The sequence below is a fragment of the Aricia agestis genome, chromosome 15, assembly GCF_905147365.1.
Source record: "Aricia agestis chromosome 15, ilAriAges1.1, whole genome shotgun sequence".
Classification (NCBI taxonomy): Eukaryota; Metazoa; Arthropoda; class Insecta; order Lepidoptera; family Lycaenidae; genus Aricia; species Aricia agestis.
This window is the reverse complement of record NC_056420.1, coordinates 4,429,232-4,455,141: the sequence shown is the minus strand read 5'-3', so window position 1 is coordinate 4,455,141 and position 25,910 is coordinate 4,429,232. Positions and strand designations below refer to the sequence as shown.

At 36.7% G+C, this 25,910-nt stretch overlaps 2 protein-coding genes across 2 annotated transcripts in view; one reads left to right on the top strand and one right to left on the bottom strand.

The window, feature by feature from the left end:
• The window catches only part of LOC121734258 (voltage-dependent calcium channel subunit alpha-2/delta-3-like), a 42,416-nt gene extending 28,738 nt beyond the window's left edge, over window positions 1-13,678 (bottom strand). The window contains exons 1-7 of the mRNA XM_042124744.1: window positions 13,424-13,678; window positions 12,624-12,888; window positions 12,169-12,334; window positions 11,474-11,605; window positions 10,667-10,817; window positions 9,262-9,400; window positions 215-444 (exon numbers count right to left, since the gene is read on the bottom strand). Of these exons, the coding sequence (XP_041980678.1) occupies window positions 215-444; window positions 9,262-9,400; window positions 10,667-10,817; window positions 11,474-11,605; window positions 12,169-12,334; window positions 12,624-12,888; window positions 13,424-13,656 (1,316 nt within the window). The 5' untranslated portion in view covers window positions 13,657-13,678. The remainder of the gene's footprint in view (window positions 1-214; window positions 445-9,261; window positions 9,401-10,666; window positions 10,818-11,473; window positions 11,606-12,168; window positions 12,335-12,623; window positions 12,889-13,423) is intronic.
• Window positions 13,679-14,378: 700 nt separating this feature from the next.
• Window positions 14,379-24,808, top strand: LOC121734448 (extensin-like). The gene is made up of 3 exons (XM_042125060.1): window positions 14,379-14,385; window positions 14,439-15,328; window positions 24,722-24,808. The coding sequence occupies exons 1-3, from the start codon at window positions 14,379-14,381 to the stop codon at window positions 24,806-24,808; spliced, it is 984 nt and encodes a 327-aa protein (XP_041980994.1).
• The last annotated feature ends 1,102 nt before the right edge of the window (window positions 24,809-25,910 follow it).

The window sequence follows — 25,910 nt, the reverse complement described above, 5'->3', positions numbered from 1 at the left end:
CAAAACTAAGCGATAATACTTAATGTATGTGACATCCTGTGTCCCTTGTATAGAGTTCACTCTGAAAGTAGCAGCCCTGAAAGAATAATTTTTCTTTGTGATTTGTATAGGCAAACGCCCCGGCGTCATGAATATGACAATACAAAATGTCACAAAAAAATACTTTTGCCATTGCCATGTAGGTCTCGTTGATACTTGAATTGAAAATGCTCACCGAATATTGCCCTCCGGATCCAGATATTCCATTAAGCTGGTGAAGTTCTCGTCTAGACTGTCAGTGAGCAGCACTATCGCCTGCTGGCATGACGGTGGCTTGTCCGTCGCCTTCTGCCGCTGGTGCAGCATCTTGACGGCGTACTTGAGCACCAGCTCCATGTTGGTCTCGTTGATCAGCCGCTGGTGTTTCATTGCCGCCATCATGGCTGCAGAGTTCACGTGATTCGCCTGTGTGGGTTTATGAATTATTTAGTTAATAATTTGAAGCCAGCGTTAGAAATGGTAACAAATCTGTGGGGTTTTGATATGCAGAATTATTAAAGTCAGATTTTTTTTAGTACCTACACCTGCACTTAAGATTTGTTTAAGTCATACTGTAAAAATAGCAGACTTTCAACAAATATCTAAATGTAATGAATGGCTCTTCTTCAAGATGGGCCATCGTAGTTGGCCATCGCGATGGCCCAGCGTGGGGAGGACGTAGTGGCGCAGGATGGCTTATGGCGCCAGCGATGGTTGTGGGGTGGCGGCAGCGTATCGCCTCTACAAGATGGGCCAGCGTAGTTGGCCATCACGATGGCCCAGCGTGGGGAGGACGTAGTGGCGTAGGATGGCTTATGGCGCCAGCGATGGTTGTGGGATGGCGGCGGTGTCGGTTTTTCGGCCGCACATCAAAGGGACCCAGCGACATTGATATACAAAAAACCCAAGATACACATTACACAGTCAACGTCTCAAAACTGTCCGCATAAAAATATAAGCACACAATCTAAAATTGTGCGCTTATTTCAAATAGTCTCGCGTCGCCCGCGTCATTGCAACGTCGTCAAAAATGCCGAAGTGTTCTATGCGAAACTGTAAAATATTACGTCAAGAACGTTAAAAAAATCCTTTATACTTATAGGGATATCGTATTTTCGGTATGTTAAAGTATTTATTTATTTATTTTTGTGGTTCTTATAACTTAAAACACGTCTTAATAAGTGATTTTGATTTAATTTGTTTCAAAACTTCACTCACCGGACGTCATGATACGGCAAATTTCAATCACCGCATTGTCATTGTAAGAACGATGCTTATCGGTCTCCCTATAATTTAGTCGTGTTATGCAAACGACTGAGTTCTTACTTGATGGAGTCTATATTTTTTTTATTATGAATTTTTTTTATTAATATGATTGACCTTTTTTCTATTACAGTTTTTACAAGTTAAACGACAACTTTATAATTAACTATTCCAAGGAAATTGATGTGTTTCTTAGTGTTACATAATATAATTATGACCATGACTGTTAAAAAATAATTATAGATTTAAGTTTTAAGTTTAATTGTAATATTTGAAAAAAAATAACAGTTTATCTAATAAATATTTGTTTCGTTCATTTATACATATTTATATCATACGTAAAACATATACATATTTATTTATTTAACATAAAGTCTTAGATGAAAGTTGTGAAATCTAAGTATCTTTGTATTGTGAATTGTGATTTGTGTTTAGAACACAATTTAATTAACTCTTACAACCTAATTATTTCATTGAATAAAATATATATATATATATATATATATATATATATATATATATATATATATATATATATATATATATATATATATATATATATATATATATATATATATATAATATTTCCTTATTTAAAATTGGCGCCCATTCATAGTGGCAAAAATTAATTGTGCCACAATTTGACAAATATCAAGAGGAGAAGCCGAAGGAGTTTTATCTGTGACAACTGACAAGCATTACCGAGCAAGTTTTCTCAATTTTCAAGAGTTTTCATATTTTAAGGTTAATAGTAAAAAATAGTTTAGAATAAACTTTAATTGTCGTTTTTCTTATTTCAGGTATGGTATAATTATGTTATGTTATAGAATTATAGTATTATGTTGTAGTATAATAATATATAATAGAGAATAATAATAAAACTTCTTATTTCAGAACAACACAACGTTTATTCTAATTTCAAAAACAAATTGTAATAAAAACGTATTACAAAACGACAATTTGTTTATAAAAAACAATGGAAAAACTTCAATTCGAATTTACTTTGTTGCCTAGTAGTGATGGAAAATCTAATATTTTATGTATAACCTCAATTGGCACACCGGACAGCAAAGTATATGCTATACCAGAAGAATTACAAGGAGTTAGTCATCATAAGACCTTATGTTCTACTACATCCTTTACTAAAGTAAAAAAATAGCTTAAAGAAACGATACCAAAAAAGAAGAATATGGATAACCTTGTCAAAAGAACTGTCCGAAACTTATCTAGATGCAGATAATAATATTCAATTTAATGACCAGTATTTGGAGGAAATAAGTATAGAGAAATCCCTTACTGGTAATACATTGCCAACGGAAACAGAAAGATTAGAAAAATATTTGTGAGGTTCCTGGAAAATACTCAAACTAGCAGCAATAAGCAACAGAATTTGAAAAATATAACAGAAAAATTTGTGATAGAAAAATTTACAACAAGAAATCCAAATGCAAGTCAATGGATTGAGATGTTTGAGAAAGAGTGCATTCGATGTTGATGATGATGTGATGTCACAACCGATGAAAGTAAAATTGAAGTACTCCGATTATTTTTGGACAAAAGTTGTTTAGACTGGTACAATTCAATGATTATAAAATTATCAATGAATTCAGATTGGTCGCAATGGAAAGATAAGTTTTGTCATTCATTTGTTAATAAAGGTTGGAATCCAGTGATATATGCATTATCTTTTAAATATAAAGAGGGTTTACTAGTGGATTATGCAATGAGAAAGGAGAAACTATTATTGGAGATGAGAAAATCAATAGATACAGATACTTTAATTGATATCATTGCGGCTGGTTTACCAGAATTCATATTAAACAAGATTGACAGGGAATCCTTAAAAGACACAGTAGATTTATTTAACGAACTCGGTAAATATGAACACCTGATGAACAGAAGAAGTAATATCTTACTTCTTCTGTTCATCAGGTGTTCATATTTACCGAGTTCGTTAAATAAATCTACTGTGTCTTCTGGATATAACTGTGTCTTCTGGATATAACTTCTGGTTTTCATGTTTCCTTGGAGCTATCGCTCCAAGGAAACATGAAAACCAGAAGTATGTGAGTAAAAATGAAGAGAAAAGTCCATGTAAAATATGTGACAAGTTAAATAAAGGTACCCGTTACCATCCGGAAGCTACTTGCTGGTTTCGGTCAAATGAAAATGGACAAGTTAAAAAAAGGGACTATAAACATGTTAACAACTCTGTGATTGAAGCTGAATTGATAACTGACCAAAAAAACGAGTTGTAACACCATTAATATATGTCAAGCTACAATTGGATGATAAACTTGAACTATATGGAGTGTATGACTCTGGTTCAAATGTTTCATTAATAAATTCAAGATTCCTTAAATTAAAAGGAAAAGGTATTGGCAAGAATGAAACAAATTTAAAAACAATTAGTGGTGTTACGGAAACAAGTGGCTTGGTGAAATTGAAAATTAAAATGTTTGCATTAGAAAAAAATGTTGATATTTATGGTATGGATGAGGAAAAAATGCATCATGATTTCTTAATTGGATTGGACCTGATAAAAGAGTATAAACTGATTCAAAATGAAAATTTAATAGTTTCACAAAATCTGAACATCCATAAATCTATACCTACATGTGAAAGATCCCAGAAAATAACAAAAAATGATAAGAGACAAATACAGAACATGATTAATTTTAATGAACATATTATAAAAGAAGATTTTGATATAAAGATAAAGCATTTAAAGGAAGAACAACAGCATGAAATAATTAAATTAATTTCTAAATATAAAAATGTTTTTGCAAAGGACAAATACGATATTGGTACAGTTAATGGTTATGAATCAAGGATAGATTTGATAATGGATAAATATTGTAGTAAGAGACCATATAAATGCACAGTAGAGGACAAGAAAGAAATAGAGGCACAAGTAGCTAAGTTACTGGAAAATAAACTTATTGAAGAGTCGTACAGCCCATTTGCTGCACCCGTTACCCTAGCGTTTAAAAAAGAAGACAACAAAAAGTCAAGACTCTGTATAGATTTCAGGGAATTAAATAAATTAGTGGTACCACAGGCCCAACCATTTCCTCTTATTGAAGATCTGATGATAAAAACGAGAAACTGTCGATTTTTTTCAACCCTAGATATAAATTCTGCGTTTTGGGCAATCCCGCTACGTATCGAAGACAGAAAGAAAACAACTTTTGTTACCCAAGAAGGGCACTACCAGTGGACGTATTTGCCATTTGGACTCAAAACGTCACCAGCTATTTTCCAAAGGATATTGAGTACAATTTTAAGAAAATATCATCTAAACGGCTTTGCTGTTAATTATATCGATGATATATTGATATATTCAAAAACATTTGAAGTCCACATTAGCCATCTAACACAATTACTGGAAGCAATTACAAGGGAAGGTTTCAGATTAAAATTTACCAAATGCATATTCGCATCTGACTCGGTAAAATATTTGGGACATATAATCCAAGACAATTCTATTCGGCCAATCAATGATAACTTAATTTCAATAATGGAATTTCCAGTCCCTAAAACTCAAAAAAACGTACGACAGTTTTTAGGGAAAATAATTTTTTACCATGGATTTATACCAAACAGTGCTAAAATATTGGACCCTTTGCATAATTTGCTTCGGAAAAATGAAAAATTTATTTGGTCTGAAAAATGTCAAGAAGCATTTAATACTATAAAAAAGTTACTGTGTTCAAAACCTATACTAGAAATTTATGATAGGAATTTACCCATAAATATATATACAGATGCCTCATTGGAAGGCATTGGTGCCATTTTGAAACAGGTACAACCAAATGGCGAAGAAAAGCCATTGGCTTATTTCTCAAAGAAACTTAATAATGCACAGAAGAAGAAAAAAGCAATATACCTTGAATGTCTAGCCATCAAAGAAGCAGTTAGGTATTGGCAATTTTGGCTGATAGGAAGATCATTCACTGTCTACACTGATCATAAGCCACTAGAAAACTTAAATTTAAAAGCTCGACCAGATGAAGACTTAGGTGATTTAACTTACTATCTGTCACAGTACGATTTCAAAATAAAATATGCACCTAGAAAACAAAACATAGAAGCTGACTGTCTAAGCAGGAATCCGGTATTAGAACCAGATAATAATATAGAAGAAAAACTAAAAACTGTTAACTTAATTACATTGGAAGATATTATATTAGATCAAAATAAAAATGTTCATATTCAAAATAACAAAAGTAAATTGATTGAAAAGTGCAATATTTACTTTAAGAAAAGTAGAGAAAAGGAAAAAGTTATTATATCAGAAGAATTTAGCATGAAGTTTTTAAAGAAATTGCACAATAACCTGGGTCATATTGGAATGAAACAGATGCAAAATACTGTAAGTCCATATTATATAACAAAGAATTTATTAGAAAATATTAAGAAAATTTGCAAAAACTGTGATACATGTGTAAAAAATAAATCAAGAGGTCAATATAAATATGGTATGATGTCACAATTGGGCCCAGCAAAGAAACCTTTCGACATTGTCTCCATAGACACTATTGGGGGCTTTGGAGGTTCGAGATCTACAAAAAGATATCTTCATTTGTTAGTCGACCATTTCACAAGACATGCATTTATTCTCACCTCCAAAACACAGAGTGCTAATGATTTCATCAGTTTAGTATCAAAAATACCTGAAACTTTCAATATTGGTATGATACTATCGGACCAATACCCAGGGATAAATTCAAAAGATTTCAAGAAATATTTAGATGAAAAACAAATACCTCTAGTATTCACAGCGGTTAATGCTCCATTTTCCAATGGCTTAAATGAGAGGCTAAATCAAACCCTAGTGAATAAAATTAGATGTAAAATTAACGAACAGGGAAATACAAGAGCCTGGACAACCATAGCCCAAGAATGTGTCAAGCTATACAATGATACCCCACATACAGTCACTGGCTATACACCGAGCTACCTATTATTTGGAAGAGACGTTGCTATTTTACCGAAAGAGTTGAAGCAAAATAAAATATCTGAAAATGATTGGATTCGAGACAAAAATAGAGCATTGGAAAATACTATTAAATCACATGATTATAATAAGAAAATATTTGACAAAAACAGGAAATTTCATGAATATAAAGTAGGTGAATATGTATACATAGAAAATGGGAATAAGCTAAACAGAAAGAAATTAGACGAACTAAGAATTGGACCATATAAAATTATAGAAAAACTATCTAGTACTATATTTAGAGTAGATACTGGACATAAAAAGACAGAATCTAATATTTTTCACATCACAAAGCTGATCCCCGTTCCTGAATTGGAGAAAACATTCGACAGCTGCAGTGCCTAGTGGATTTGGCTGAAAAATCTTTATGATTTTTTTTTCTGAGGGGGGGAGATATAAGGGAAATAATATTTCCTTATTTAAAATTGGCGCCCATTCATAGTGGCAAAAATTAATTGTGCCACAATTTGACAAATATCAAGAGGAGAAGCCGAAGGAGTTTTATCTGTGACAACTGACAAGCATTACCGAGCAAGTTTTCTCAATTTTCAAGAGTTTTCATATTTTAAGGTTAATAGTAAAAAATAGTTTAGAATAAACTTTAATTGTCGTTTTTCTTATTTCAGGTATGGTATAATTATGTTATGTTATAGAATTATAGTATTATGTTGTAGTATAATAATATAATTATAATAGAGAATAATAATAAAACTTCTTATTTCAGAACAACACAACGTTTATTCTAATTTCAAAAACAAATTGTAATAAAAACGTATTACATATATATATATATATATATATATATATATATATATATATATATATATATATATGAAAAATACGTCTCACCACCATGCCTTGTCCTACCGGCGAAGTTCGGTCATAAAATTTTATTGCTTTTTGTGGACTCCTTTGTAAAAAAACTGTTTATAGTTTGATTACAAGTACCTATTATAGTAAAGACGAGTATTTAGAGACAGTTTTGAGTCTTACTTTTGTTCGCAACTGTGTATCTTGGGTTTGTATATCAATGCCCAGCGAGCGGTCGAAATTTTGTATGTACATTCGTTAGAATCCTGAGAATAGGTTTCTATCTGATTTTTATATTATTTCTATTGCCTATTAGAAATAATTTATGTGGTAAACCAACGTTTGCCGGGTCGGTTAGTGAAGTTACAAAATTGAAAATTGTACGTGCTGTATAAATATATTGACCATAGATTGTCCATAGATATTATTATACTAGCTGTTGCCCGCGACTCCGTCTGCGACAGTATAGTATGTATAATAACAAACATAGATACACACACACATTGTGCAGTGTGCACATTAATGAAATGATGGTATGTGCTGTACAGATATTGCCGCAGCGGCTAATGCTTCCACGTCCATCTTGAACGACGTTTAGATCACAAGTCACAACTGAACACGGCCATCATGTAGAGACGTTGCGACCATTGTATAGCTATAGCTAGGGAATGCAATACCGGGATCCCGACATACCGGGATCCCGCATGTATTTTGCGGGACTAATTCAGGTCGAAAATTTAGCGGGATCCCGCGGGACTGGCGGGATTACAAAGAAGCGTGATTCATACGTGCTCTGCGCGCGGGGGTGCGTGAACTGGCTACAGGCAGCCCACTAAACAATTTACATTCAGTTCACCTATAATAATTCACTTTAAATGACAATGATTGTATCAACCAGCGTGGAGGCTAAGCCAACTTTTTCAGCTGCTGGCTAGTGGCTACCTTGTGTCGAATGTCGTCTTATGTCGTTGTGCCGTTTGGCAGAGACAACTAATACCTTAACTTTTTTAACATAATTTTATAAGCTTGGGCTGTACCTATAAATGTAACGTAATCTTTTAGCACAACTTTCTCTATACGTATTTCGAAAAAATAAATAATTTTAATAATAGATGAAAATAAATAGGCGTGTTTTTTATTTTTTTAACTATTATTATAAATAAAATGTTTAGTTTTTTTTTATATCTAAGGTATGAAGTAGGTATTAATAAGCCCTTGTAAAAAAAAGTGACCGAGTTTATTTGAGTTTCTAAGAATAAAACGGTTTCTATCAATTAGTATCAGCGTTGCCAGATTTTTTTTGTGCCAAGTCGGGACTTTGAAACTTTTTGAGAAAAAAAGCGGGATTCCTCAGTCTAAAGCGGGGGACAATGTAAGAAAAAGTATAAAATCAAAAGTTTTTTTTTTAATTTTTATCTTTTTATTTGCGTTAGAATAACGTTTACGTGACAAAAGATAGCTAAAGAAGCCAAAGAAAATCCACAACTCTACCTCTTTTATGTTCATTACGCACCTTTCTTTCTCAGCACGCTGCACGTACCTACGTTCGGGCTTTTCCCGAAAAGCGGGACTGTGCCTGTCCCGCACGGGACATTTAATTTTGATGAAAAAATGGGGTCGTCCCGCCAAAATCGGGACGTCTGGCAACGCTGATTAGTATAGTCTTTATGACGATTTATTTTAAAAGTTTAAGTCCACCCTGCGGGATCCCGCAAATACCGGGATCCAGCGGGATTTTTTTGTTTATTTATTTATTTATTAAACATTCTTACAACTATCATTACAGACTAATATCCAATTGTTGATTGATTGTGATGGTTCAATCCCACAAAAACCGGGATTGAAATTATCTTGCAGGATTGCATTCCCTAGCCTATATATAGCCACTGCATGCGCCATTTGATGGGCCAGCGCTGGGCCATCTTATAGAGGCGCCACACCGCCATTTGATGGGCTAGCGCTGGGCCATCTTGTAGAGGCGCCATAAAAAATTCGAATGCGTGGAGTCAAACCAACAAACTTTGAAGTTTCTCGATATATTTGAAGGGAATCATCAGTGCATCAATGTATCAGTGCATCAAAGTATTAAAATATGCCACTCAATCAGCACAGATTGTCATCTTGCTGGTGATAAGCTACTATTAAAGAGGTATATATCAATTACTTACAGAAACCATCTTCTCATTAAAGCAGGGTATCGGCGACTCGATCTTGATGTTGAACCGCAGCACGTTGACTTGGTCGTCGTCGGTGAGCGCGCTCAGCAGGGCCAGGGTGAAGTGTTCCCCCACTACTGAGTTGATGGACCTGATTGTTACATGGAAAAATTAGGCTTAAAACGCGAAAATTCTAGCAATGTACTATCTGAGAAGTTGATTCCTAGCCACATGGGGGACCTACGTAGTTTGGTCGCGTTACGTCAAACCCAGCCGACAGATCACAATTAATATTGAATTGACATGATCCGACCAAATGACGTTGGTTCGTCAACTGCCTAGGAATCAATTTCCTCGATGGTACTTACTACTTACACATGCTGGTGAACTTATTGTACCTATTGTTAATTGTAATTTAAGTTAAATGTTAGTTACAGTTGTCTTTTGTTTACAAAGTGTAGACGTGAATAATGAACATATCGGCAACATTATTACTACGTAGTAAATTGCTACTTATATCTATTAGGGAATCATAGGCCTAAACGATTGTACACTAACCTATTCATGAAACCAGAGGCATCTAGCAGTATCAGCACGTCGCGTCGCGCGGGGCTCCGCTGGCGCTGACGTACCAGGGGCGCTGGCGGCAATCGTATAGCTCTTCGCCCTCGGGCTTCAAGTCTTCTATATTGTAGTTACTACCAGGCAACCATAGATTACTATTGTAGAGCTAACCTGTTCATGGAGCCAGACGCATCTAGCAGTATCAGCACGTCGCGCGGGGCTCCGCTGGCGCTGACGTACCAGGGGCGCAGGCGGCAATCGTATAGCTCTTCGCCCTCGGGCTTCAAGTCTTCTATTTTGTAGTTACTACGCAACCATAGATTACTATTGTAGAGCTAACCTGTTCATGGAGCCAGACGCATCTAGCAGTATCAGCACGTCGCGCGGGGCTCCGCTGGCGCTGACGTACCAGGGGCGCAGGCGGCAATCGTATAGCTCTTCGCCCTCGGGCTTCAAGTCTTCTATATTGTAGTTACTACCAGGCAACCATAGATCACTATTGTAGAGCTAACCTGTTCATAGAGCCAGACGCATCTAGCAGTATCAGCACGTCGCGCGGGGCTCCGCTGGCGCTGACGTACCCGGGGCGCAGGCGGCAATCGTATAGCTCTTCGCCCTCGGGCTTCAAGTCTTCTATATTGTAGTTACTACCAGGCAACCATAGATTACTATTGTAGAGCTAACCTGTTCATGGAGCCAGACGCATCTAGCAGTATCAGCACGTCGCGCGGGGCTCCGCTGGCGCTGACGTACCAGGGGCGCAGGCGGCAATCGTATAGCTCTTCGCCCTCGGGCTTCAAGTCTTCTATTTTGTAGTTACTACGCAACCATAGATTACTATTGTAGAGCTAACCTGTTCATGGAGCCAGACGCATCTAGCAGTATCAGCACGTCGCGCGGCGCTCCGCTGGCGCTGACGTACCAGGGGCGCAGGCGGCAGTCGTATAGCTCTTCGCCCTCGGGCTCTAAGTCCTCTATCTTGTAGAAGCTCTTCCATAGAGCCGCTGATTTTTTTTAAAGATATAATAATTATATTATCTCGGGCCTAGACAAGCGGCAAGCGATTATCGTAAACGCGAACACCAACGCCAACGCCACAAAATGTATGGGATTTGACATTCGTTTTCGCTAGCGAAGCGATGACTTATGTCTTATGTCAAATCGCATACATTTTGTTAGCGTTTACGATAATCGCTTGCCACTTGTCTACTAAGGCTGTTCCCGTTTGGACCATAGTTCTAAATGCGTTTTGTCTACAAAACGTTGATGATAGATTTATTAATTGCTTAGTCTATACGTAATACTTTCGATGCTGGTCATACTAACCCAATCGTAACTTGAACACTCTAATCTCAACATATTACAATTTTATAATAAAAACAACGTTTTCTTTGGATTACGAAGAAATACTGCTTTTAATTTATTTCTATGATTTGCATAAAATCTCTGGAATGATTTCCGGACCAACACGACCTGCAGGCTGCAAACTTTCAAGAGAAGAACGTATTCCCTCTTAAAAAGCCGGCAACGCACCTGCAGCTCTTCTAATGTTGCGAGTGTCCATGGGCGACGGTAGTCGCTTTCCATCAGGGGCTCCGTTTGCTCGTTTGCGCTCTTTAAATAAATACAATACGAAAAATTCATAAAGCCATACGCTTACCTGGATAATGTCTAAGGAAGCCTCTAGCGCTGCAGAAGTACTGGAAGTCTAATGTGGCATCCTGAGCGTAGTTGTCCTGAAACGTGCGGAGCAGACCCTCCGACCAATAGATGTGATCTAGGGCTCGAGGATCTGCATTTTAGAAGGTTGTCCAAATTTAGTTGTAAAGGATCAGCATTTAATAAACATAAAAAAGGGTATAATACTTGGCGTATAACTGTGTACGAGTCCCCTGTATAGAGTTGATTGAAAGTAGAGCTGCGATGAAAGAGTAACTCTTTAAAAAAAATTTGCTCTTTTAGCGCTGCTCCTTTCAAATTGAATTCAATATGAGGGACACATATACACCCTAAAGTATCATCACTTTGTTTGGTACATCTTGTCAAACAACCAAGAAAAACAGTCACAGATTCCGCATTGGAAAATAATTTAGCTAGAAGTAAATGTAATCATTGATCTATATCTTATCTTATATCTTTAAACGAGCAATTCTTGTATATTGTATATAATTGGAATCTCGGAATCGGCTCCAACGATTTTCAATATAGGGGGTTTGGGGGTTTCGGGGGCAATAAATCGATGTAGCTAGGAATCATTTTTAGAAAATGTCATTTTATTCGTGTTTATCGAATACCGAGCAAAGCTCGGTCAAATAGCTAGTCAACTTTTTAATTGAAGAAAATCTGGAAACTTACCACAATCGAAAACTTCTAATGCGACATGAACGCTGCTCTTCTCTAAGGACACTTGAGCATCAAAATGTGCATTCTTGTGCAGATGGACCTTACTGATGCTTCTGCACGTCAAAAGTTTCTCATACTCATTGTCAGGTTCTTCTATGGTTTTCAATTCATCTAATCTCTAAAAAAAGTACTCAATGTTTTTTGCAATTTCTTCTCGATTAATAAAATAACTTTTTTTTTCTTGAACTTATTTCGTGTAATTTCACAAAACATAAAGCAAATATAGGTTTACAAATAATAAATAAACAGATCGGTAATGATTATTATATCAACCAATAAACAACATCGGAAGCGAATAACAACATATAAAATTTGTAAATTGAATTAATTGAAGTAATAACTAAACAACTCATTTAAATAAATGAATAATAAGTTGTCAGCCATAATGATATATTTACAAATCTTACCACACTGTAGTCAAAGACATAATCGTCAGGTGGAGTCGGTTTGGCTGCCGCCAGTTCCTCTGCCTTCCTCATTATAGCCTCTGCTGCTTGGCCCCGTCTCTCTAGAAGCTTTTCCAGGTCTTTCGCCGCCTTATCCACAATTGCGGTTCCATTGCGTGTCTCCACCTTTGCATCGGAGAACCCCTGCTGCAGCACCCCTCGATGGACAACGAGGTTTTCAGTCCTCAGTAGCACATCCGATATCTCTTTAGCCCACGCTTGGACACTTGAAAATGGCGATAATTTGCAAAATTACGTTAAAATAAGATATTAATTTTATTAAGAAGATTCAGGTTAACGTCTGACTCAATTATGTCCAATAACTTTATCTTTAGGGAAATACTTATCAGATAGAAAAGAACACCGCAATAGTAGTATTTTATGTACTGACTTTGTACACTAGCTATTACTGCGACTTTGGTCGCGTAAGACAAGACGTATAAACGCAAATAGGAACTTTCAACTATTTACAACACCTGTAATATCCATACTTCCATACTAATATTATAAATGCGAAAGTGTGTTTGTCTGTCTGTCTGTCTGTTACCTCTTCACGCTCAAACCGCTGAACCGATTTTGCTGAAATTTGGCATGGAGATACTTTGAGTCCCGGGAAAGGACATAGGATACTTTTTATCCCGGAAAATGAACGGTTCTCGCGCGATAAACGAATTTTGGCGCAACAGAGTTGCGGGCGTCATCTAGTATTTAATATGTAAATTATTTAAAGGTTAACCAAATGAAAATAAACAAACGTTTACCTTTTAGGCTTAATCAGCTCCTCAGATTTCTTTTTCTGCTTCGGCACCTTCTTATTGATAGTAACTTTCGTCACATTCTCGATTTTCAACGGCACAGTTTTCGTTTTACTTTTATTCACAATCAGCCGTCCCTGGTGTTCCTCTAGGGACTTTTTGATGTCCACATTCCGGTTAGCACCTTGGATAATATTAGGAGTACAACAAATAATGATACAGATACATAATATTTTCATTTTGTTACATGGATGAAGTCAGGATGTGAAGTGATCCGGTTGTGAGTTGCGCAAGGGAGGGGAATCTCCCGCCTTGCTGGCGCCATATCCCGCTCGCCAATACGACCGACCTACATTATGATTTGCCGAATATTCGGTATACGCATTATTGCTTTATAAATACGGAAAAATTTAGCAATAGATATGTAGGTGGATATTCCATTGTGAAACGAAAAGAATAATAAAAAAGTAAGTATATCTATAAATTATATAAAAAAATTGACTTCAAAATTTCATATCCTTAAGTTAAACAATTTCTGGTGCAACAAAATAAGGACTTACTGAAATCAGAATTGTAGTTCCTGAAATATGTGAAAACAGACCATAATACATATGTACACTTTCGAAAGGCACATTTGTTAACACGCTGATTTAGACTAACATAGTTATGCGAAAACTGGACAGTTCTGGAAATATTACGTCCATTATAGTAAAAACTGAATTATGAAGACTCAGACAATTAATATCTTCGGTCTTGTTTCATTAAATATTTTTGGCTTTTACAAATAGTGCTTATTACATGATTTTGAATGTATTAAGCGATTAGCCGGATTAGCTATCAGAATTAAAATCAGATTTGATACTTAGGAAGTGATTCATTATCGAAAAGATAAGAGCATGTACCTGTCAAATATATAAAGTATTTGCACGCAAAAAAAAATTAATACCCAAAAACAACTAACATGAGAGGTACAGCGCAAAAATAAATGGATTTCGAGTTCTTTGTTTTTTTTAATTTCTAGATGATAATAAAAACTTCTCTGTTCAAGGTATCACATTATTGTACACCCTGCTCGCTTGCACGGCGGCAGCACTCGCGTTTCTGAACGAATGTCCGCCAGAACAGGAGTCCAACTGGCAAATTGAGCAGCTCCTACGCCACGAGGATTGCAACAAGTTCTACAAGTGCACGTTCGGTCAACCAGTTGAATACAAATGCTACGGTGATCTCTACTTCAACTTGGAAACTTGGCAGTGCGATTGGCCCCAGAATGTCGATTGCGAGGGCAGAAATATCCCGGACCCGACGACCACCGCCGCGCCGAGCACATTAGAGCCAACAACGGTGAAACCGACAACGCCACAACCGACCACACCGGAACCCACGACACCGGAGCCAACTACTCCAAAGCCGACAACACCAGAACCAACAACCCCTGAGCCTACAACGCCAGAACCTACTACCCCTAAACCTACAACACCAGAACCCACTACCCCCGAGCCTACAACTCCCAAACCGACTACTCCAGAACCCACGACCCCTGAACCAACAACACCAGAACCAACAACCCCTGAACCTACAACACCAGAACCTACTACCCCTGAGCCTACAACTCCCAAACCAACTACTCCAGAACCCACTACCCCTGAGCCAACAACCCCTAAACCAACTACTCCCAAACCAACAACCCCAGAACCTACCACCCCAGAACCAACTACTCCAAAACCGACCACCCCAGAACCGACTATCCCAGAAATGGAATTTTTACCAAACGGATGTCCTGTAGATCCCCACATCCATTGGCTACTTCCTCACGAGACAGACTGTGAGCTGTTCTACTACTGCGTCTGGGGCGAGCTAGTTCTCAGGGAATGTGCGCCAGGAGGTCTCCACTTCAACAGAGTACTACAGGTAAGCACATTGTCGTTTAGAATATGCTGTCCACAAGTACAGTGTGTTAGTGTAAAGACCGTTATCCTTGAAACCATCAAATGAGCCCGTCAAAATGAACAACTTTTTCTATGAGAACAATGCTGGGAACTAAAAAAATCCGTCGTCATGCCCATACAGATTGCCGATCCGGGCATCCGTATGAGTATGAAGACGGTATTTTAATTTAACGGTGTTTACACTAACATTTTGTATATCATGATGAATGTGTCTTGTTTAAATCCGATATAAAACCTAAATAACACATTAAATAAGTTTTCCGCCAATTTCTAAGGTATGTCTATATAATTAAAATCTGTTCAACGGTTTAAGTGTAAACAAATAATAGACAGAGAGTAGAGACGGCTAGAGACACTTAAACATAATTTATTCGATAAATATGACTAGTCTAAGAAAATTAGTTTCAAAATCGTCGATCAGACCAAATAATTCATGCAGTGTTGAAGGTTGGTACAGTTGTTCCTAAAGGTGTCCAGATGAATATACTAAAAGTATATTCATCTGGACACGAGCCGGCGGTGGGAGAGGGGGGAAAAGTCTCTTTTTCAGGGTTTTTGCTTGTGACTCGATTTTTTTTTTAATGAAATAAGGGGATTGGCAAACGAGCAAACGGGTCACCTGATGGAAAGCAACTTCCGTCGCCCATGGACACTCGCAGCATCAGAAGAGCTGCAAGTGCGTTGCCGGCCTTTTAAGAGGGAATAGGGTAATAGGGGAGGGTAGGGAAGGGAAGGGAATAGTTGAGGGTAGGGAAAGGAATAGGGTAGGGTAGCTGGAAAAGGAATAGGCTTTGGGCCTCCGGTAAACTCACTCACTCGGCGAAACAAAGCGCAAGCGCTGTTTCACGCCGGTTTTCTGTGGGAACGTGGTATTTATCCGGTCGAGCCGGCCCATTCGTACCGAAGCATGGCTCTCCCAAGTTTAATTTAAATTATTTATAATATCTCTTTAGTGACTTCTACACTAATTATCTACATTAAATTTCCTATTAATTGTTTAGAAAGAATAAATTTAGATAGGATCAACTTTGAAGGAGGATCACGGGAATATTATGTTACTTCAATTTACTGTATCTAGAGACAGATACAGTAAATCGAGGTAACGTAGTCCCCTGATTCCTCCTTCAAAATAGAGTCTTATTTAATTTTATTTATTTTTAATATTTTCAGGAAGAGTGAGTCTATACAATATCTACGTTTTTATTTTATCTTAAAGATCTTTTAAATTTATTTGTTTTATAGCCGGTCGATTAGCGGGGTACGGGGCCCCCTAATTTTTTGCGATATTTTCATATTTTTTTATTTACTAGTAAATTTAGAAAAAATCGAACCTAGCTTTAACAGATCATAATATTGTATTAAAACCATTTGTCTATGCGCATTGTCCAGGGAGTAATTTGGGGTATTCCCCGATTTACTCCCTGGACAATGCGTTTGTATGGAAAAGCTGTGCGAGCGTACCCTTTTAATACTTTGTATTTCCTAAAGTAATGATCGTACAGTAAAAATGTTTAGACGTAATTTATAGTAAATTTAATGTAGATAATTAATGTAGAAGTTACTAAAGAGATATTGTAAATAATTTTCGAGTCACAAGCAAAAACCTTGAAAAAGAGACCTTTTCCCGCTCCCCCACCGCCGGCTCGTGTCCCACCCTCGGGGACTTTTAGTATATTCATCTGGACACCTTTAGGAACAACTGTACCAACTTTCAAAACTACATGAATTATTCGGTCTGAATTCCTTAATTTTCCCAGGCTAGACATGTTAATCGGTTTTTGGAAGTTTTAGAGTTCGAGTAAATAGTGATATTATTTACAATTAATAAATAAATACTACAACTCGGGCGAATTAACATGACACCTGGTTCAATTGACGTTTCTCTTAAGTACTGAGTGCAAAAAAAGTTTTTTTATTTTAAGTTATTTCAAAAAAAAAATTACGTTACCGGAACTAGTTATTTTTATAGGGCTACACTAACCACAGTATTAACCAAGTACGAGTTGGACTCGCCCAAGGGTTCCCCAGCAGGAATACGAGGTTTATAGATGCGTCCGATAATTTGTATCTAGCTTCATATTAATATATTCCGTGAGTAGCTAATTCATACCACAGACGCACGGCAATGTTCAAACGTTAATACGAATAACAAAAACTTAACAAATTTAACGTTCAAATGTAACAACTAACAAATAACACAACAAAACTCAACAAAAATCCAAAAACAATAACCATTAACTACTAACAAATAACTCCGAAACGCAAACTCAATAACACACGTGTAACGGTAACAGATATAATATGCTAACGCTACTGGACGCGTACGACGAGAGCGGGGTGCTGCGCGGGGAAGCGAGGGAGGGGTAAAATTTAAGCCAGGTGTCAAGTTAACTCGCCCGAGTAGTACACATAATAAATAAATAACGCAGAATTGTGTTTGGTAGAAAACATAATATGTATGAGCAAAATGTGACGTGAAGTTTCAGCTTGAGCCTAGAAATTGAACAATTAAGCTAAACCAAGGCCTTAGGGCTATAATAGTTAACAAAATATAAACATCACACAGTAGAGTAACTCAGCCATGTACTTGCTATATTTGCTCTACACAATTTACAGATACAAGTTTTACGTGCGTGCGATGTTAATAGGTCGTGCACAAATTTAAGACCACTGTGAACCTAACTAGGCACGTCATGTGTATAGTATTTACCAATAACGTTAGGCATTACGATCCGTCTGATTATTAAGCTACCAATCATAAAATGCCCCGTACGCGTGCACGCGCTACGCATGGTTCTCGACCTGGCTGAAAATCAATTTTCAAAAAAATATTCGGAACGATCTTAATAAAAGTTTCTTAAGATACTTGCGTTTGCCTGTTCGTATAGTCTCATATTATAAGTTATTAGCTTTGTCCACACTGTGCCTTTTTTGTTCATCAAGGGCATGCGTTATAGCGCAGTCAACATCGCACGTGAGGCATGCCCGCGACGCTATGACACTTTTCTTTCCAACGCGGATGGATTTTGACGCATTCAATTGTTGAATATGCCAAACGAAAGTTGAATAAAAAGATGATGACGAAAATTGAAGACGAAATTGCATAGTGTGGACATAGCTATTACAATGTTATGTACATGCTTTACTGTACGACATTTATATTTTTTATCTGACGCAGATTAAAAATGTAATTAAGTATACTTATAATTGTTATGAAAAATCTAATTCAACGACTAATGGATTAAGATTATAAAAATGTAAAAATAGATAGGTTATCTACGTAAGCGGCTCAATTTTATCATGTTGTGATTGCAATAGTTGTAGTGATAAATAATATCATGTCATAGTTCAAAGAAAATTCCGTCTAAAATCCGAGTTTATTCATTTGTGGGTTAATATAAACCATAAAACAATCAGAAGCATATCTGATTGTTTTATGCTTAGCATTTAACAAACATTGCATAGTTTCTCCCTGCGAACACCCACTGGTAGAAGAAGACCCACACCATAAATCATTACTAGTAACCACCGATGTAAATGTTCCAACATCACTAAAATCGACTAAAAGCATTTTGATTAAGACTATTTTGATTCTATAAGGGCAGCCTTTTTCCTGTTGATTGGGAAGACAAGCTTTCTAGCCTCACTGACGTCGAGAGTATGGTGCGCTTTTTTTTGCAAATTCTTAAATGAAATCATTAACAAACATATACCCAAATGTAACGTCCACACACAACACACACAAATAAAAATTTCCACCTTGGTATTCTGTACCTCTCATAAAACTATATAAGGAAAAAGAGAAATTTCACAAAAAATGGAAACAATACGGTAGCCACGGAGATTATCAAACGTTCTCCATGTTAAGTTCAAGATTTAAATGAATGTCTAATAGTTGCTATAAGAAATTCATCGCGCTCTCCCAGAACAATGTAAAACGAATCCAAAACTATTTTGGTCATTTGTTAAATCAAAGAACGCGACAGGCAATTTTCCAGCTAAAATGATGGATAAAAATAAAACTCTGTCAACAGGCCCTGAGATCTGTGATGCTTTTAATGATTATTTCCATTCCGTTTTTGTTTCAAATGATATCGATTCTCAACAGTCACCTATTACAGTCTCCCATTCAACACTGGATTTCGGCAACATCTTCATAACTCCATCTCGGGTTCTAAATGAACTTAAAAAAAGTGAATATCTACAAAGGTGCAGGTACAGACAACATTCATCCTATTCTCATACGTAATTGCGCGGAAGAACTAGCGAAACCTATAACGATAATTTACCAAAAATCCTTAGAAACCGGAGTATTCCCTGCAGTTTGGAAGGCAGCCTTGGTTACCCCAATCCCAAAAAATAACCTAAAGCATCTTATCACCGAATATCGACCCATTTCAAAATTATGTGTACTAGGTAAAATTCTCGAAAAAATGGTTACATCTGACATTGCACAGGCGGCTGGTAGTTTTATTTCCCCCAACCAACATGGATTCTACAATTCTACAAACATAGAAGTGTTGAAAGTAACTTGATTAGTGATTACCCTTACCGAGTTCCTAGCAGAAGCAATGGAAAAAATTGCTCACGTTGATGTCGTGTACACCGACTTTTCCAAAGCATTCGATAAAATCAACCATAGCATACTCATAGATAAACTTTCTGCAGCCGGTGTACACGGCAGCCTACTAAGATGGATTCAGTCCTACATTCTTAAAAGAAGTCAAGCTGTGTGCGTAAAAGGATTCTCCTCACAGTTTCTTCCTGTGCCGTCCGGTGTTCCACAGGGCTCACATTTGGGTCCTCTTTTATTTCTATTTTAACGCTATTGGTCAAGTCTTTAAACATAGTCATCATCTAGTTTACGCGGATGACACAAAATTCTACAAAATTGTGAAATCTCAAGGTGATCTTAATAAACTTCAACTTAATTTAAATGCGTTGCGTGATTACTGCTCAAAAAATCAACTTTATCTTAACGTTAACAAATGTAACGTTATATCTTACACTCGGAAAAAGAATCCTCTCTGCTTTAATTATCACATAGGTCATAGACAACACAACTCTCAAAAGGGTAACTCACATAAGAGATTTAGGAGTTGTGATGGACTCTCAGCTCTCATTTAATCACCACATAGATCATATCACAAGCTCTGCCTGATTTATACTTAGAATAAGTAAACCCTTTAAAGATTTTAATACATTAAAAATTCTTTACTTTTCTTACGTTCGATCCATCCTTAATTTTTGCACAACTGTCTGGAATCCTTGTTACGACATTCATATTAAGAGACTTGAAAAAATCCAAAAAAAATTATCAAATCACTTAGTTACCGAAATAACGCAGTAGCCACTACATATAATGAAGCCTTGCCGAGTTTCTTACGCCGGTTCTTCTCGGCGGGGTAGTTCCCGAACCGGTGGTAGGCAACGTAGTTTCTTCGTTCGACTTTCAAAAAGTGTATCATGACACCCATTTTGAATAAAAAGATATTTTATTTTATTTTATTTATTTACTTGCGTAAATACAATTTACTTACTCTATCCGACCGGCGTAAATCATTTGATATTACTTATCTCTTTAAAATTATAAATTCCCTAATTGATTCTTCAGTGCTTCTTGGCTGTTTAGAATTTTCTTGTCCATCTCGTATTCGCGTGCGCTCCTTACGTAAAATACCTTTGTTTGTTCCACCTCGTCGCAATAAAAATTATACTAGAAATTCATTCTTTTATCGTTCCACCAATACTTATAACAAAGAATTTTTAGATCTAGATTTATTTCATGTATCCCTTAACACACTAAAGAATAAGCTTAAAGTTATGTTAACTTCCTAATTCCTATGTATAAGTAGTCCTCACCTTTATTTGATCTCATAATATCTCACTGTATACACTTCACATATTATGTAATTTTGTTTTCTTTGAGTACCAATAACTTCTTCTCTAATGTATTTGTATAATTCTTGGGCACTGTAACGTGGGTCTTTAACCTTAATTATTGTAAACTCAATGTAAGTTTTTATGTATACATGACTGTTTGTTGCCATAATAAAAAAAAAAAAAGATAATTAAAAGGATCGCAAATCATCGCCCATTTTGATACTTGCAACTCTTGACTTCATTTTCTCAATTCAAAATTTCATCAAAATCGGTTAAACAGGCTGATATGACATTCAAAACTTAACTTAAAACGATGCGACATAGAATATAGATTGCTTTACAAAATGTAACAAAACTAATTGATAATACTTAAGAGGAGTCCACACCGCCGTTTTTCCATACAAACGTTGTCCCCTGTTTCCTCCCTGGATAATGCCAGTAGAGTTATGATTTTTTTCCTGAATATATCTATGACCACTATTAGCATGTCCTTAAGTTTTCTTTTTTTCATATTTTATTATTAAAAAAGATAAGAACGTCCAAAAACCCAAAAAAAAAAATAGCCAGATTTTCCTCTGTGTTCAAAGACCCAGAAAACAAAACTGGCTAAAATATACAAAAAATTAAACATAGGAACACAGCTCAATCCTTGCTTTAATTCTTAATGAAAAAAGTACTTAAATCGGTTAAATCCGCGGACAACGAATCGAAGATTTTCTGTTCTTTTATTAGAACTTTTGTCGTGTTGTCTCTATCGCGCGGTGGGAGACTTGAGGTTGGTGAGACAGCAATACATTTTCAAATACCTATTTTCAATTTTTCTCGCCCTGGTGTATCCTCTTAAGGGTGTGTATGAAAGATAGATAGCTAGAGTTGATTGCATTAAGAGCGTACGCGGGTGCAGTATAATTTAAAAAATAGGTATTTAAAGAAACTACTGCCATCGCGCTTCACACTGCGCCGGTCCGTGTATTGTGATAGAGACAGATGCAGCTCCGCCCATTTTCCGATAAAGAAATATGAAGATTTTTATATATGGAGCCTGGCCGACCTACTGTCGGCCATTTTGTTTTTTTCTTGGAATCGCGTTCACGAATAATTCTTTCAAAAATGCGTAGCTAACATCAATACAAACAAAAAATAAACTTGGACAAAACCGCGTAAAGTTTCACATTTCGAAGATATGAGCTGCCAAAGTTTTATTATTGAAAATAAATAATTTAAGATATTGCAACTTTAAAAGCCGTATCACACCGGAATGGCAGCGCAGCGGCGAGCATTTTCAGTGTCATATGATTTTGAACTTTATCTTCATTATTGTAATACATAGTATCGCTTGAGAAATCGCGGCCGCCAGACTTTCCAAGTTTTTCAAGCGACACTATGTATTATAATAATGAAGATAGAAGATAATGAAGGTGATCTCTTGGCATACCTGACTCATCGTTGGGCTCAGGCAATTGAGTCGAAGGGAGAGGCATAGGCTGTTAGTTTGGACATTGCGAAAAAGGCCTTTGATCGGGTTTGGCATAAAGCGCTGCTATCAAAGCTTCCATCATACGGGCTGCCCGAGAAATTATGTAAGTGGGTCACTAGTTTCTTACCAGACAGAAGCATAAAAGTCGTAGTTGACGGCGAATGCTCGGAAACTCAGTCTGTTAATGCTGGTGTCCCTCAGGGCTGTGTTCTATCGCCTACTCTATTCATACTGCATATCAATGACATGTTACAAACCAATGGCATTCATTGCTATGCGGATGATAGTACAGGTGATGCTGTATATACCGGCTCCCCTAATATTTCTCGGCAAAATGTCACTGAGAGTGGAAACAAACTTGTGTCTAAGGTGGAGAATTCATTGGAGAAGGTCTCTGAATGGGGTAGACGTAACTTAGTCCAACTCAACCCCGCCAAGATACAAGTCTTCGCGTTCACCACTAAAAAGTCACCAATGGTCGTTTATCCTCGTTTCGATGGCACATCTTTAACTATCTCCCCTAGCATTGAGATACTTGGCGTCAACATATCGAGCGAAGTCCAGTTCAGATATCATCTTGAGGGTAAGGCCAAATTAGCCTCGAAGAAGCTTGGCGTTCTTAACAGAGCGAGACAGTACTTCAGTCCGGACCAACGCCTAAAACTCTACAAGGCGCAGGTTCGGCCTCATATGAAATATTGTTCTCATCTCTGGGCAGGGGCGCCAAAATACCAACTGCTCCCTCTGGATCGTATTCAACGAAGGGCTGCTCGAATTGTTGACTGCCATAGTGTTTCAAACAGCTTGGACCTCCTGGAATTACGCCGAGATGTAGCTTCACTCTGCATACTCTATCGGTTGTATCACGGGGAGTGCTCTGAGGAATTGTTCGGAATCATACCACCTGCAACTTTTCGCTATCGTCCCACGCGAAAAACATTCCATCCTCATCACCTTGATGAGTGGCAGTCTTCCACAGTGCGTTTTTCGCGTAACTTTCTGCCGCGCAGTGTAAAACTCTGGAATGAACTGTCACCAGCAGTATTTCCGGACCGATACGACCTGCAAACCTTCAAGAAAAGAGCGTATTCCCTCTTAAAAGGCCGGCAACGCACCTGTAGCTCTTCTGATGTTGCGAGTGTCCATGGGCGACGGTAGTTGCTTACCATCAGGTGACCCGTTTGCTCGTTTGCCCCCTTATTTAATAAAAAAAAAGATAAAGTTTAAAATCATATGACACTGAAAATGCTCGCCGCTGCGCTGCCATTCCGGTGTAAATCAGCCCTAAGGCATGGTTATTCCAAGTGGTTTTTCGTGTGTGAAATTAAATTATTATTTATTTCCAATAGTAAAACTTTGGCAGCTCTTCTTCAAAATGTGACACTTTAGGCGGTTTTGTCCAAGATATTTTTTTTGTTTGTATTGATGGTAGCTATTTATTTTTGAAAGAATTATTAATTGTAAACGCGTTTTAAAAAAAAAAACAAATGGCGGACAAGTAGGTTGGCCAAAATCTTAATACCCATAACGTATTCCTCTGATTCCTCCTTCAAAATAGAGCCTATCTTTTTTTTAATATATTCAGGAAGAGTGAGTCTATGTCTCTACGTTTTTATTTCATCTTACATATCTTTCAAATTTGTTTTATGGTCGGTCGATTGGCGGGGTATTGGGCAATAATTTTTTGCAATTTTTGAAGGGTCATATATTTTTATTTATTAGTAAAAAATCGAATGTAGAGGCATAGCTTTAACAGATCCCAACATTGTTACATAAAAATCATTTGTCTAGACGCATTGTCCAGGGAGTAAATTGGTGAATATTAATACGTTTGTATTGAAAAACAATGCTAGCGTACCCTCTTAATAAACACAATAATAATAAGTTCTTTCTTGACACAGGTGCTCGTAGGGTAGACCTTTGTCCAACGTAAACGATGTAATGTATTGTTTAAATTAAAATTATATATTTTAAAATATTTGTTTTTTTTTTCAGGTATGCGACTGGCCCCAAAATGCCGGTTGCACGACCGCCCTCAACAAGCACTTGGACGCGAGACGCACTTTTCTCTCTCTAATATAATCCCTTCACAATGATCTATTTATTTATCAGTATTTTGTCTGGTCTTTAAATAAAAAATAATTTTTGATAACAATTTACAAATAAACAATGTTAAGTGGTGTTTTGTACATTTTTTGGTCATATTTTATCTTGCGTACAAGGATGCTACCGACTTCAAAATTATGAAGATTGAGTACAGAAATAGTTGAGGCTTCGCCGAATACGGAAAAAGGCACTATTAGTTAGGAAAAATTATTTAATACTTTTTAGTTCATATTATAAGGATGTTATTATTGTTTTTACCTTGGAAGTCGGTTTTAATTTTTTGTTAAAAATAATAATTTCACTCTTTTTAGTTACCTAGTAATTAGTAAACCATCGCGTATACTCTATGTATCTTATTACAATTTCTTAAGAGTAGCTTATGAGTCACACTCACAATTAATGTCAGGTACCTAGATAAATTTAAACAATACTAAAAAAAATCAAAGTGAACACGTGCTAGGTAATTTAGCAAAGGAATTCGATCTGTATATATATGGAAATAAGGAGCAAAATCGTGTAAATAAATAAAAATACATTAAAGTACGAAGTATTTTTTACTCATAAATGCGATTGTGTTTCTTATTCCTATTACGATGTAGATTGTTTTGATACTAGGTCTCCATGACGCTCGAGTGATTACACGAATAGCACCCCGGGCTCCCCTACTGTTATTTATTTATTTATTCTCTTTATAACATAACATATGTGCAAATAATCATTTTTAGGGTCGTAGTCAACAAAGTCTGTCCGTCTGTCTGTCTGTCGGTCCGTCTGTTTGCTCAGAGACTATTTAGGACCTACAAAGCTATAATTTGGCATGAATGTACATATTAATAATGCCGACAAAATGGTACTTACATCAAATCTTTCAAGAAAAAAATTATGGTACCTTCCCTACACATTAAGCGGGGATGAATTTTTTTTCGCGTCCAACCCATCGTGTGGGGTGTCGTTGGATAGGTAAAAATATTATGAGTATTCATAGATCATTTTCCAATTTAGGGATCCGGTAGCCAACCCACGTATCCTTAAGAGGGTTTATTGCTCTTTGTCAATCCGTCAAAAAGAGCGTCCGTGG